Source organism: Lutra lutra, chromosome 2 (genome assembly GCF_902655055.1).
Source record: "Lutra lutra chromosome 2, mLutLut1.2, whole genome shotgun sequence".
Classification (NCBI taxonomy): domain Eukaryota; kingdom Metazoa; phylum Chordata; class Mammalia; order Carnivora; family Mustelidae; genus Lutra; species Lutra lutra.
The window spans coordinates 142,955,453-142,970,094 of record NC_062279.1 but is presented as its reverse complement, the minus strand read 5'-3'; the positions used below and the strand labels follow the sequence as shown (position 1 = coordinate 142,970,094).

Genomic DNA, 14,642 nt, shown 5'->3' with positions numbered 1-14,642 from the left:
AGCAACTCATCACCCAGAGCTTCTCCTTCACCGTCATGTTTCCCTGGCGCCCCCGCTTTGGGGGGTGGCCATGAGGCTTACCTCCCGCCCCTTCCCCCTCAACCCCCTCTTCACCCCCGCCCCCCCATGCCTCTTGGATAAACCCCTTTCTTGTTGCCAAATCTAGATGTCTCTGCAGCACCATCGGGCAGGTGGAACTTGGGTTCGATTACACAGGGTCCCTAAAACCTCCCTCCACAGCCACATGAAGCCACGTGGCTGTTGCCTTAGGGCAACTGCAACAGCTCAGCCCATCTGGTCCCAGAGTGGGGCTCCAGGCATGGAGCACTGTGCCTGCCCTCGTGGCTCTGAAGGAAGGACTGGTGGCTGTCCCGCCCTGCTCTGCTTGTGTGGCTGACACAGCTGGCCCAGCCCAGCAGCCCCGGAGGCCTCCTGGGCCAGAGGGGGTCACCCTCCGCAACCCCCCACCCTCCAAAGCACCATAGTGTGTGTGGGGGCTGGGCCAGGCCTGGCTGAGGCCCCCGGGGAGCTATTCTTTGATAGATCCATTACCCTGTTCCAGCCTTACAGAATAAGGCCCTTACAGCAGCCTTATTTCATTTTGAAAACAAGAGACCCCAGATTCCGGCCACTCAGGGTCACTGGTAAGGCCAGAACTCCAAGCTGCCTATCCCAGAGCTGGTGTGCATGGATGCCTGAGCCCCCTCCCACCCAGAGGGCAGCCCAGCACTACTGGAACCCTGGACTGGGATGTGAAGCCCATGCCTTGCTCCCCCCTTGGAATTTAAAAGGGAAGTCTGACTCCCACAGAATCTTGTCCAGGGCAAGCTAGTGGGGGCATTGGAGGGTTAGAATCTGTCTTGCTTATAGGTTCAACCCTGAGGCCTTTGCATCCCAGAGGCTCACGGCAGAGCCTACTTCCCTCTGCCTTGACTCGCAAGCTTCCCCAGCAGTCAGACAGCTCAGAAGATGAGGCAAGGAAAAAGATGTTGATGTTCTGAAACCCATCAACCTGAGAGGTCTCAGCTGAGGAGGAGAACCTGAGTGCCAGCCAATTACACTACCGTCGGACTCACGGGGTCCTTAGTGGATCAGAGTGGGGTGGGAGAGGGATATGGATAGATGGACAGGGAATGGATGGTGGGTAGTGGGTGGATGGATGGATGGTGAGTGGGTGATGAATTGATTAATGGGTGGTAGATGCATGGTGGATGGGGGATGGATGGGTGTTGAATGGTGGATGGATGATAGAAGGTGGATGGATGGCTCATGGGTGGATGGATGGTGGTGATGGATGGTGGGTGTTGCATGGTAGGTGGATGGATGGATGATGGAAGGTGGATTAATGGATGGGGGGTGAATAGAGGGATGGATGGATGCAAATGGACAATGGGTGGATGGTGGATGGTAGATGGTGGATGGATGGGAGGGAGAAGGGAGGGAAGAAGGGAGGAATGTCTCTGAGTAGGCTGCAGTTGGAGACCCCAGCCAGGCAGATCATTGCCTCATCTCCTCTCTGAGACTGGGGTCAGAAGGCCCAGTCTGATGCTTCCCTTTCATTACGAGAGAGGAATATCAGGAATCCCCACCACCAACTCTGGAAACTTCCCAGCACCCAGACCCCCCTCAGCCACTGGAGCCATGAACATTCCCTCCTGCTCACAGAGTCATGAAAATGCCACACAACTTCCCCAAGGCTACAGGCACTGTTGGGAGGAAACATGGAAACCCCACCCAGACCTGCCAAGGCGGGGGTAACCGGGGCCCTGAGCGCCTGTGCTGTGTCACGACAACAGAACCACATCCGGGGTCAGGCTAAGCCACAGCCCAAGGAAGAGAAAGCACCTCATCTTTCAGGAAAATAATGTACATGTTAAAAATAGAACGTTAACAATTTTAAACTATTTACAAGTCTAACGATAATGGGTCCTAAGAGGCAACACAGTCCAGTAAACGTATGTGCGGGCCGCACCAGCAGCCTGACCGGGCTGAAGGGGGACAGTCCCGCTACCCCCAGGGCTTATGGACGGCACAGTCCCCAGGCCCAGGGCAGCAGTGACCCGGGTGTGGGACAGAGGGCGGCAGCTGCAGGACGCTCAGCAGGGGTGGGGCCTGGTCCGGTCCTGCTGTGGTTGGGGGCTGTGTGTTCCCAACAGCAGGCCTGGCCTCAGTCTGGAGGCCACGACCTCCAGGGAAGGGGAGGGCGCTTTGCATCCCAGAGCTGTGCATGCTGCTCTCCGGTCCCCTCGGGGCCCCTGCAGCCGAGACATTGCTCTGTCTCGGGACCAACTGAGAGCCGCCCATCATCTGGACACCTGTCCCCACTCCCCTGGGTGCCAGAGGCCCAGGGTGACTCATGGAGGTCAACAGAAGGGTCGGGTCAGGGCACCAGCAACCTGTGGGGCAGGGAAGGTGTTGGGAGCAGCCGTGGCCACCTTTCAGCCAGGAGGCCACGCTCACGGGACCCAGGCCATAGGGGGTGCCGCAAAGATGTGGGCTCCCTGGTGCCCTGGACTGCGGGCTGCCGCAGTGAGGCCAGCTGGCTGAGCTGCCCCGTCCTGGCAGGGGCGCTGTCCTCACCTTGGGGTCCCCTTCCTTCTCTGGTCCAGCTCCAGCAGCCTCTCTTCCCGGGTCTGTGCGTGCCGGGCCCCTGCCCTGTGGGCCGCCTCAGTGGCCACAATGTCAATCTGCGCGTAGCGGGATGCACCAGTCCCTGAAAGCAGCCTGGGTGAGCTGGTTGGCCGCCCCCCCCGCACCCCTGCACAGCCCCCGCCACCCCCCTTGCCCCCGCCCCCGCAGAGGCCTTGGCCTGGAAGAGGGGATGGGACCCAGGACTGGAGCTTGGTAGGGGTGTTGCTGAGCTGGGAGGAAGGTGGGGCGACACCCTCAGGGACACGGCTCAGTAAGAATCTGGACCGGTGGGGGGCCCGGGAGGAGGAGTCCCTCTCCACTGCCAAGGCCTGCAGCCCCGGCATGGGGACCCACCTCGGATCCCGGCGCTGGCCCCCTGGAGCTCCAGGCCCAAGTACTGCAGCTGTGCTTTGGGGGAGGGGCTGACAGGGACGTTCACATAGGGGGGCGCCTCGCTGCACGGTCTCTCGGGCCCTGGGGCTCCTGTGGGGGGAAGTCAGTGAGTCTCCAGAGGCAGAGAGCTCCGTGCCCACCCCCTCCAGCACCCCATCCGAGGCCCCCGGCTCTCTGGTTCTGCCGGCCCAGCCCTGCCCTTCCTGAGACCCTGAGCTTCCCTTTACCAGGAGCTTCTAGAAGGGGGTGCTCCTCTCCCGGTATAGTGGTCAGATCACGTCTGAGCCGCTCCCCTGGATGCCCTGTGGCCTGCCGCAGTCCAGTGACCACACTGCTCTCACTTCAGCCCCTGCCGCCCGTCCTCAACACCGATGGCTGTCCCCTTGTGTCACCACCATTCACCCCCACCCCGGCTCCAGGCTTCAGGGACCCTCTCTGGACAAGTGAGCCTCTACAGAAAGCCCCTCCCCTGCAGGCCCACACCTCCATCCACAGGGACACCTCCTCCAGGATGGCCCCAGGCACATCCCCAATTTCCTAGCAGCAAATGTCATTCTGCCACCTCTGAGTGGCCTGCTTATAGGTCGAGAGAGCCAAGGCCAGGGCTGGGGAACTCAGTGGGCAGCCACCATCTCGCTCAGTGCCCTGTCCCCTCACACAACACCTGCTGCCCCAAGGTGCCCTCTGAAGGTCCACACCTGCTTGGGTGCCTGTCACCCTTGTGCCCTTTAGCTGCTCCAGCAAGGCCAGGGGTGGGAGGCACAGGACTATGGGCTTGCTCCCAGCAGAGATGGGGAGGCCACAGAGGCCCTGAGCTCAGGGAGGAACAGACACCAGCCCGTAGAGCCATATGGGGCCTGGCCATGTGGGTGCCCCCCTCCTGACTCCATGAACCAAAGCAAGTCACACGATTCCTGTCCCCTCCCTGCCTGGCGGCCCTGAGAGACATACCCCACCTCCTTGCAATGCATGGTCCCTGCATGATGGGACCCCCTCAGGAGGCCATGCCCACTTTACTGATATAAAATATGGAACACGGATACCCGAGGGCCCCCAGACACCAGGGGAGGCCTGCATGTCCCAGAGACTCAGAGCCAGCACTGGTCCCTGATGAGGAGGACCCGCAGCTCTCCAGCTTGCCCTAACAGTGTGGGACTCTCTCTTGATTGGCCTGGAGGGGACCCTGGCACACAGAGGGGCAGGTGCAGATCCCTGGCACACAGAGGGGCAGGTGCAGATCCTCTTCCCACAAGGTGAAGCACCCAGGAGAGCACCTAGACCAGCGAGGCCAGGGAAGACCCGGGCAGGCTGCCTGGAGAAGGAGGTGTGTGCCAAGGGATAGAAGACAAGATGGAATGGTGGGTGAGAGGTAGAGGCCTGGGTGGAACTCTGCAGGGGCTGAAACAAGGGCTGAAACAGGGTCTGAGGGGAGACCAGGAAGGAAGCCAGGCCTCTGCACAGAGGCCTCTCAAAGCCAAGGAGGGGGCCTTGGCCCCAAAGTCACGTGGACACGTCCCCAAGACATAGTTGCTAGTTTTAGGTTGGACCCACGTCTTGCCCAGTCCACAGTTGTCGGTTGGAGGAGAGGAGGAGGCAGGAGAGGGGCAGAGGGTTCTGGACGGCCCAAAGCCTGGCACTGCCCTTGGCCACACAGGAAGGCTGCTCTGTCCCCACTAGGCTTGGGCCCCATATCCCCCAGCCCCTGACCTCAGTAGGAAGGTCTGTATCCCCCAGCAGGTCCTGATGCCCCACCCCCACATGGGGGTCAAGGTCAAAGACATCCCCAGGGCCCTACGGGGAGGCGGGTGGACAGCAGGAGGACGTGTCCAGTACCGTCTGGGATTGAGTGTCAGGGAATAGCATTGTCAGGGGTGGTCCTCAGGGCCCTATCCTGACCCAGGGAACCCCAAGGCCAGTTGGTGTGGGCCATTCCTGTGGACCCTGCTTGCCACCAGCCCTGCCCACCCACTCCTGCCCCCAAAGGTCCACTCAGGGTCAGCCTGCAGGGTCCGGCCCCAACAGGTGTCAGGTCTCTAAAGAAGGATGGAGAATATAAGCTCATTAGGACACCCCAACCCCCAGCCCAGAGGCTCCACCAAGAAGATAAAGCACAGAGCTGACCCCTGACCTCCAGCCCCCTCCCCACTGCGCCTTCCAGGCCTTCCCCTGGGTGACAGCCAGCTTCTGCCCAGCCCTCACCTTCTAACTGGGCCTTGGAGACCCTAAGCCTTCCCCTCACTCCCTGCCCATCACAGGGACCCTTCACCCCAAGGACAGGGCTCCCTCCTGAAGGCTGAGGCTCCAAGGCAACCCCACCCTAACCACTCCATTCACACACCCCTCCAGGCAAGCTGGCCACACCTGTCCTCCACTCCCTGCCTAGGCTCGCCCCACTCTGGCTGGGGCTGTGCACTTTCCCCCTTCACTGCCCATGTCACCCTCTGTCCGCTGCCTCCCACTGTCCCCTAGCACCTGCCGGCCTGAGTGGTAGAGAGCTTCCCACTGGGCTGTGAAAGCAGCCACTACGTCCCCCTACTTCCTTTGTCCCGAGGCCCCAGCAGAGTTGGTCCTAGAGCTGAGACCTACCTGAATGCATCATCAGAAGGCGGGGGGGTGAGGCCTCTGCTCCCTAGACCAAAGAGAACATGCATCAGTCTGTCCATTCGTCTCCCTATTCCCCCGCCCCAGCTTGACAACCAGGATGCTGGCCCAGCTGTGACCAGATCACTGGGGGCCCGGCCACCTCATATCCCAGGTGCCCCTTACCCACATGTCCCAGGACTCCAGCTGGCCCACCAGCCCTGACCCCCGCTTGCCTCATTCTGGGGAAAGGGCTTGGCAGCTCTGGCCCCTGGCCTCTGTCTGCGGTGGCATGGCAGGGGGTGTGGCCCCCAGGAGCGCAGAGGCTGAAGAAGGAACTCCTGGGGCCCCACAACCCCTCCCCCAGCAGTGCCTGCGGAGGGGCCCACAGAGGCCAGAGGGACCAGAGGAGTCCCCTGAACTCAGAACAGCCTCTTGGTGGTGCCTGATGGCACATGCGGAGGGATGCACAGGAGGGAGGGGCCCTGGTGGCCTCAGGGCTGAGGGCAGGGTCTGACCAGGGGGAGGGACAGTGGCCCATGGCTGGCATGGCCACTGAGCCTGGGCCTCGACCTCCCAAAGCCCTCAAGGGATGGGCCCAGGGCGAGTAAGGGGAGAGGACCCGGCATCTGCGCTCCATGTGGGGATCCCAGCCCAGTGGCAGCACCTCGGGGGGAACTGGGAACTGGACTGGGGTGCAGAAACCCCAAGCCCGCTCCGGGGAACCTAGCTGGATGCCACAGACTCGAGTCAGAGTGCCCCAACCCTGGCCCTAGGGCCAGGCTCAAGGGACAGTCCTGGGCACACTGAGCCAGTCTCATGGTCACCTAGTGCTAAGGAGCCCTTGTGAGGGTCTGGGACTTCGGCAGTGCGTGTCTGACCTCTGACCCTGTGACAGGAGGCCAGCGCCCACCAGGAGCCACAGAGCCATTTCTCACCATCCAGGGGCCCTCAGACTGCATCTGCTTCCGGGGGCCAGTCCTGCAGGCGCAGCCTCAAACCCAGCACTGAGCACCAGTGGGATTCAGATCTACCCTAGCCCCTTGCTGGGGGCCAGGACCCCTGACCCCCAGTTCTGGGGAAGTGGGTTGCACACGCTCTGGGGAGATGAGGAGAGAGGACTCCCAGCACGGGTCTGTCCATTCCAGGGGCACCCAGCCCCACCAGGCAAGGCCCCTGAGCCCCAGACCCCATCCCCAGGGCTATGCTGGGGTGCAGGGGCAGCTGTGGAGGGCCGGGCCCTCCTCCTCCAGAGTCACTCCATCCCACAAGATGCCTTGGCCACCAACGCCCCCAGAGGGCCATGCCGGTCAGTGGCCATTCCTGTGGCCCCTTCCCTCCTCTGGCTGAGGACTTCACATGATAGCCCAATCCCAACCAGCCCAGAGGCACAGCCACACCTCCAGCCAAGACCAGCTCCAGCTGTGCCTGAGTCCCTACCCAGGTGGCCCACAGCCCTTCCCCACTGCCTCACCCCCAGACGGACTTTCCCTGAAGTGCCAGGGGTCCACCTCAGTCGAGGACACAGAGTCCATAGCCAGGATGCCCACCAGGGGCAGAGGTCCACAGGATGCCCGGTGCTGGCCAGCCCCCCTGGCTTCTTACGGTGGGGAGAAGGCAAAGCAAACTCTGGGGCCTCAGCGGGCTCTGGTCGCAGACGCCTGCTACCCCCGCTTTCTGAGGCTGGGAACCTCTGCGAGTGCAGCAGGACTGAGCCCGGACAACAAGGGACCCCAGCAGCAGCAGACGCCACCCCCGCCCCCCATCTCGTGGCCCTGGCAGCTCACAGCCTTATGTCCTTGGCAGCCAGACTGGCTGGGGCGCCTCGGGGCGGAGGTGACAAGAGTGGGTCTGATGACGGCTACCGTGAATAGAAATCTACCGCCCGCGTGCCTCTGCCACCTCGTTAGACCCTCTCCGTGTGCCCAGAGAGGTAAGGACTGCTGTCCCCATCTAAGCAGGAGGAAACGGAGGCTCAAAGAGGTGTAGTAACTTGCCCAAGGCCACCCAGCTGGCAGGGCGGGTGCAGCTCAGCCCCCGAAGCCTGGCTTTCCCCACACTGCAGGGCACAGGAACCCCACTCAGAGCTCCCAACTCTGGGGGCGGTGCAGAGGTGTCTCCTCCAGCAGGGTGATGGGCAAGGGTAAAAATGGGTGGGACAGGGCGGGGCGTGGCCCCTGGGATGTGCAGGAAACGTGAGGTGGGAGCTCTGCCACCCAAAGTGGGGAGATGGGAGGGCGTAGGGGCTCCAGGCTCAGAGCAGGATGCCCCCTGGCATCACTTGGACAAAGGGAGCCCCCTGCCTGAGACCTAGTGACCACCAGGGGCGTCACCGTGGTCCACTGAACAGGGGACATGCCACACACAGTGCACGCACGAGGCAGAGCACACATGTGCACAGGCACACACACATGTGCATTCGTGCACACAGACACCACACGTGCACAGGCACGCACGCATGCATTCATGCACACCAACGCCACACATGCGATGCACACACGCCGCATACAAACACATGCGTGTACAGATGCACATTCCTGTGCGCACATCACACGCACACACGTGTGCACACATTCCACATCAGACCTGCACATGAACACCGTGCACACACATATATGCAAATGTATGCAGCCTGTGTACACACTACAGACACATGCACACACATTACACAACCCGTGCACAGCACACATACATGCAAATGAATGCTCATGCGTGCACACATCACACGTGAGTGCACATGCATCACACACACAGGCCCCGTCAGCCGCCAGGCGCTGCCTCTCCTTTCTCAGGCCTCCAGGGCACTTGGCTGAAGGCAGCCTACCCAGGAGAGGCCCCAGGCTGCCCCTGAGACCCACAGGCTGGGGGGACTGGGCCCCCAGATTTCAGAGGCAGTCAAAGGCCCCACTGAGAGGGCTTAGGTGGGAGGGGGAGGGGCTGGCAAATGGAAAAGGACAAGACGGTAAGAAAAGAACAGTTTATTTCCAGTCTAAGAATGTATTACAAACAGTGTCAGGTTTTTAAAAACATCAGAGAGCAACAAAGGTCTTCAGCCGACAGTAAAGGTACAAAGCCAAATCTTTACAGATGAGCGGCTTGCCCCCCCGGCCGGGGGCTGAAGGCAGAAAGTGCAGGACGGCGCCAGCCCGCGTCCAGAACTGCATGGGCACGAAGCCGCAGAACGACGAGACAAAACCAGGCCAGGCAGCTGCACCCCATGCAGACAGACCATGGAGGGCGCCGGAAGCTGCTGCACCCCTGGGCCGCAACGTGCCCTCCAAATGCACATGAACGGGCCCTGGGAGCCCTGGCCTCCTCTGGTCCCCACCATGAGCCTCAGCCAGGAGGGTGGGCGGGGGAGCGAGCTGTGGGTCCCGGAGCCTTCGTGGGGCTTCCTGACAAGCTGACACTGTGGGCTGGCCACTGCAAGGACATCACCGCCTTGCTCCCTGCTCCTCCGGGGCTGCAGCCAGGCCCTCCCCACCTGCCCCTGGCCCGGAAGCCTGCAGGTGTGAGAACAGGCTGGTGGGTGAGCCATGACAGTCCGCATGCCAGGAGACCCAGATCCGACAAGTCCCTGCACCCCCTGAGCCTCAGTTTCCTCCCCTGTAAGATGGGCCCCTGTGGTGCTGCTTCCCAGAGGACACATGGGGCAGACAGGCAAATCTCATCCTGCATGCCTTGTGCCACATGTCCCATGCAGGACGCCTATACACAGCAGAGGGCACGGATCCAAGAGGTCAAGCACGGCCATCCCCTGGGTAGGCAGTGAACAGGACAGGGAGGCGGCCATGGCCAGTTAGGGGCCTCCCAACCCCACTCACTCCCAGGGTGTAGCACAAGTCGGCCAGGACACAGCGCTGCCTGTGTCTCCAGCACCTGCTCCTCCCTCGGGTTTTGGGATGCCAGGAGCGCCCAGCCGGCGCCACCTGGAGTGTCCCACTTTCCAGAATGCATTTGCAGCTGCAGGCCACTGGGCCTCTCCAAGTCCCGGGAGCCCTCTCTGCAGGCTCCGCTCCCCAGAGGGCAGGCTCTGGGGGTGTCACCCCTCCCTCCAGGCCCTCCCCACCGTGCTGCCACCATGCCCACAGTCGGGTGCCCCCTCCCCTTCACTCTGCCAGGAGGGACAGAACGCAGCCCCCGCAGCAGCGGGCCTGGGCTGCGGCTCTCAGGGAGGGGAGTTTACCTTGAGTCCTCCACAGACCGGACAGGTGGAAAAGAAAGCTGGAGGGTGCCCAGCATGGGGGCTGCCTGCTTCCCAGCCCTCGCCAGGGGCCTCACAGCCCAGGGCCTCCGTTGCCTGTCCCCGCCGTCTTGTGCCCAGCCAGCCGGAGGGACACCCCGTGGACATCTGGCCCCCCGAGTCCCCGGCCCCAGCGTCGTCGGGGCCACCCTGAGCGGCCGGGCTCTGGTCCCTGGGGGCCTGGCGCAGGCTGCGCGGCGTGTCATAATGGTGCCGCTGGGCTGTAGGCACTTGGTACTCAGCTGTCCCCGGCGGGCAGGCGCACAGGCTGGGCTCGGGCACCCCGGCCACCGGCGGCAGGCTGAGCAAGGAGCCAAACTCGTCCCCTGTGCGCCACACATCCAGGCTGCTGCCGGCACAGGATGAGAAGCTGCCTGAGTAGGAGGAGTGGCTGCCTGTGGCTATGCCGCTGTCCGAGGAGCTCTGGCGGCCGACTTCCTGCAGCTGCCTCGGCCGCAGTGGCTTAGGGGGCTGCCTGGAGGTGCCCGGCGCAGCCTCTCCAGACACCTGGGCAGCCGCCAGCCCCGGGCCCTCCTGCGACGTGCTGGCCGAGGACAGGGACGGCTCTGGCCATGCTGTGAGTCGGCTGCCGGCACTGACATCTGAGTGGCTGGCCTCCGAGGATGAGCTGGACAGGCTGCGGTCATCCCCTGAGACAGAGCGCAGGGACGTTGGGGGTGTGGGCGCTGCTCTGGGGGCCGGGAGCAGGTTCAGGGGGTCTGGGGGCGACATCAGCCAAGGGCCCACCCTGCCCCCTACCCAAGCTCCCCCACTGCCTGGAGGCTGGTGCACAAGGCAGCTCAGCGAGTTCCGGCTCCTTGTCGAATACCAGTCCTTCACCCCTCCAGCCCCCTTGGGAATCCATGCTCTCCCTCCAGCCTCCTTGGCCACTGCCCTCTGGGAACCAGATGTGAGCCCCCGAAAGGTTGCTGCTTGATGCAAATCGAGGCTCCCTGCTCTACGGGCAGGCCACCGTGCTCCCAGTGCACCCCCGGAGACTGGCAGCAGTCAGAGAGGACAGACAGGCCCCACAGGGCAGCTCCCCACCCCCATCCCCAGCCAGGTCCCTCACATGGCCACAGCCCCTTCTGTCTGTTTTGCAGCAAACTGAGAGTCACAGGCTGCCAAGAAGGGGCCTGTCAGCTGGGCACGAACGGTAAAGCTCGACCACAAGAGGCTGTGGCCGGATTCAGACATGGGCAGCAAGAATTCACACCAGCCCTCCCCGCTCTCTAGAAGCACTGTGCCTCCGGTCAGGGCCAAGGCCAGCGCTCCGTGTTTGTGGCATCACCCGTGAGGGGACGAGGGGACGAATGAGTGGGGGGAGGGCGGAATGAGAGAGCAGGGGTAGGCAATGAATGAATGTGTGAGTGAGCAGGGAGGATGAATGAGCAGAAGAATGAGTGAACAAAGGCCAAGGAATGAATGAGTGAGCAGAGGGGAGAATGAACGAATGAGTAGACAGAGAGGGAAGGAACGCACAAAAGCACAGGAGCCCAGGCCTTCCCCATGGCGGCAGCCCCACCCTTTCTCCGCCCCGCCCCCCTCCCCGTGCCCGCTCCGGCCCAGGCCGCCTACCTCCACTGCCCGGCCGGACCCCATGGGAGAGGAGGCTGAGCCGCTTCTCCAGCTTCAGGGCTTCCAGGGCCTCCTGGGCTACGCGCTCCTCAGCGGTGGCGGGTCCCCCGGGGCTCGGGTCTGCGGCAAAGAGGACAGTCAGCAGAGACGTGGCCTCAGTTCCCGACCCCGGACCCCCGGCCTCAGAGTCCCGCACCTCCGGGGCCACACGTGTGCTGAGCGTGCTTCGAGGCCACTGCAGGGCCATGGGGGACCCCCCAGGAGTCCCAGCTCCTCCCCACACCTGCACCCCAGCCACGGGACACCAATCTCAGGGCGCCTGCCGCTTCCAGGTCCCTCGGCCACGGCCACCAGCCCATGTCCTGTGCCCCAAAGCGGCAGGTGAGGCCCAGGGTGGGGACGCGGGCGTGTCCTCCTGACCACTTCCCCTCTGGCAGCCGACGGGGCAGCAAGACGCCGGCGCTGGACGAATGCCCTGAGCCTTTGTCCACATCTGCAAAGTGAGGGTGCAGAGAGAGTGCACCCCAACCGTGGTGGGACCGAGCCTGGAGTGCAAGGGGCTGTGCTCAGGGCAGGGCAGACCTCGGAACTCTCCCTTCTCCCCTCCCAACCATCTGCATAGGGTGGCCTGCCTCTCCGGCCCTTGGTGTCCACGCGGATCCCACTGAGCAGGGGGTGAACGCAAGACCCCAGAAGGCCTGGAGCGGGGACCTAACCCAGTGGAGGCCACATCTCAGGATGAGCTCAGAGCCTAGATGCAATGCCAGCCAGGCCCGTCCACACCTGTCCACACAACTGGCCTCACGGTCCCGCCCACACCCTGCTGTCTTTGCGGCGCCTGTGTCTGCAAGGCAGGAGGGTGCCAGCAGAGGGCGCCGCCATACTGTCTCGCAGAGCCCAAATCCCAGGCTCTGGTCCTGGTAGCCTCCTCCTCCCCAGCCTGTCCCAGGGCCGTGTGCGGGGAGGGGAACCTGGCTGGTCGCTCCCCTCTGTCCTCTCCAGGTGGCCTGAATGGCCCACACAGTGATGCCCATGCAAGGAGGCCACAGATGTGAGCTCATTGACCGCGTGGCGACAGGCCATGGTCTCTCCCACCTGGACAAGGTTGACAAGTGATCCCAGGTACCACCCACCCCGTGGGCCTTGGTCAAAGGAGGTGATGAGAATCAGCCTTTGTCCCCCCGGGACTGTCCCCAAGGGGAGGGCAGACCTTCCTCCAGTGGGAGAAAGGGGCCGGGACCTCGGTGGTCTAGCCCTGCTCGCAGCCCCACATGCCTGGGCTAGCCTGGCCCTCCGGCATCCAGCTCCATCCTGGCCCAGGGCTCCTGGAGAACGTGCCCCAGCCATACCTCGGGAAGGGGGTGGGTAAGAGCAGGCGAGCTCAGGGCAACCTCACCCGTCAGTGAGACCCCACCCATCCTTGAGACCCCACCCGCCAGTCACGCTCCCACACACACCTGGGAGGACCGGCCGCAGCCCAAAGGGCCCCTTGGTTGGGGAGATACCACGGACAATGCAGTCGAACAGGAAGCTGATCTGTTCACCCTCGGCAGAGGACAGGAAGAACACTCCGGCCCCTACAGAGGGAAGACAGACCCTGGTGTCGCCCGGCCCCACACGGGTGGGTCGGGACCCCTGCAGGATGGGCCCCCAGGGACACCAGGATGCAAAAGGTGGGGACCACACACACAGGAGTGGGGGTGGCAGGGAGTGTCCCCTGGGCACCCGATGAGCCCCTGCCCGGCCCTCGTAAGCCCCACTCCGTCCTCCAGGCCCACACATCTTGTCCGGGCAGCCGGGGCGCACGCCTGGCCATCCCGGGCCTGTGTGCCCCAGCCCAGCTGTGGCCACCATGCTGCGTTCCAGGACAGTGCCGGGAGAGCGCATCCCATCCTTCTGGTCCCGAGTCCTGGGTCCACCAGCCAGGACGGAGCGCCGGGGGTGCCCCGGGAGGACATGGCCACAGGAAGATGCCTGTGAGGGTGTCCTGGCTTGTCAGAGGGGCAAGGGACAGGCTGCCCTAGAGTGGGGTTCACATGCCAGAAAGCAGCCGGGGGACCCTGACCTCAAAGGTGCCCCCCGACTTGGTCTCCTGACCCGGGGCTGCTCTGAGGGTCAGAGTCTGCTTGAGGTGGGCCTGCCCCACACACGAGGCAGCCGGCTCTGCCATGGCCAGCAACACACCGTGCCCTCTGCACGGGCCCCCTCCTGGGTGTGTTTTCAGGGGGGACCCAGGCTCACGGTGTGCAGGTAGAGGCGGAGGTCCTGCCCAGGGGGGCCCAGCCAGCAGAGGGCAGGCCGCGTGAGTCAGCACAGCCCGGCTGCGGCCCCGCCAGCGTGAATGAAATCCCTCACCACCCGCCCAGTGAATGGGGACACCAAGCCACATGGGACTGGACACGCAGCTGCTGTCACCACACAAGAATCCCTCTGCGCCCTGCCCTCCACCCGTCGCCCAAAGAAAGGCATGTTTGTTCCGGAAGGCCAGGTCCCAGGGCGCCCCTGCAGGCGGACAGCAGAGGGAAGGGGAACGTTTCCCAGTTAAAACTTGGCTGCCGGCCACGGTCACCACCAGTCTTCCCGGGATCCTGGGGACTCGGGCCAGCCCCCCACACAAGACAATGCCCCCCACCAGGGATTGGGGCGCTCCAGCTCCTTCTGCTTGTTGGAGCTCATCGTTTCAAAGCCCCCTGAAAGCAGGTGACAAGCCCACTTAGAGATGAGTACACTGAGGCCCGGAGGGGGCCAAGAGGGACTCCAGCCTGGCCAGCGGGCCATCTGGAAACTCCCAGGCACCAAAGAGCTTCCAGCCAGATGGACGGGCCTCCGAGCCGGGGCTTGCCGGCTGTGAGTTGGTGCCTGGGCCCGGGCTGGAGGGCAGTCGAGGAGAAGGCCGGCCCACAGCGTCCCGCCCGGCTGCGGCCCCACCCCAAGGAGGGGGCCGGCCTGCCAGCTCGCACAAAGGGCTGGGCCTCTAATCCCAAGATGGTCAGTGCCAGAGGCCGCGGCACAACCAGTCCCCCGACTATAAAAAACCACATTACTAAGGAAGGGGAGCTGACGGCATTCCACCAGGCGTCTGCTGAGCGTCACGCTTCCCAAGACGCAGCCGGCGAGGCCTGGGGCCATGGCGGCCACCCCCACACACGCCAGTGAGCTGACCACAGAGGTTCCCTGGGGACGGCACATGGCTCCGAGGGCTGGGCTGCCCGAGCCT

The 14,642-nt window shown here is 63.6% G+C and overlaps 1 protein-coding gene across 4 annotated transcripts in view; it reads right to left on the bottom strand.

Moving 5' to 3' along the window:
• Positions 1–1,324: 1,324 nt before the first annotated feature.
• DOK7 (docking protein 7) overlaps positions 1,325–14,642 on the bottom strand; it is a 28,159-nt gene continuing 14,841 nt past the window's right edge. Inside the window, exons 5-11 of one of the 4 annotated variants that reach the window (XM_047718741.1) lie at positions 12,883–13,002; positions 11,426–11,545; positions 9,791–10,497; positions 5,611–5,653; positions 2,986–3,114; positions 2,581–2,713; positions 1,327–2,396 (exon numbers count right to left, since the gene is read on the bottom strand). In XM_047718741.1, coding sequence (XP_047574697.1) covers positions 2,381–2,396; positions 2,581–2,713; positions 2,986–3,114; positions 5,611–5,653; positions 9,791–10,497; positions 11,426–11,545; positions 12,883–13,002 — 1,268 coding nt within the window. In that variant the 3' untranslated portion in view covers positions 1,327–2,380. Of the gene's footprint in view, positions 2,397–2,580; positions 2,714–2,985; positions 3,115–5,610; positions 5,654–8,567; positions 10,498–11,425; positions 11,546–12,882; positions 13,003–14,642 lie in introns of those variants that run through there. The other 3 variants (XM_047718740.1, XM_047718742.1, XM_047718743.1) reach the window with 3 other exon arrangements.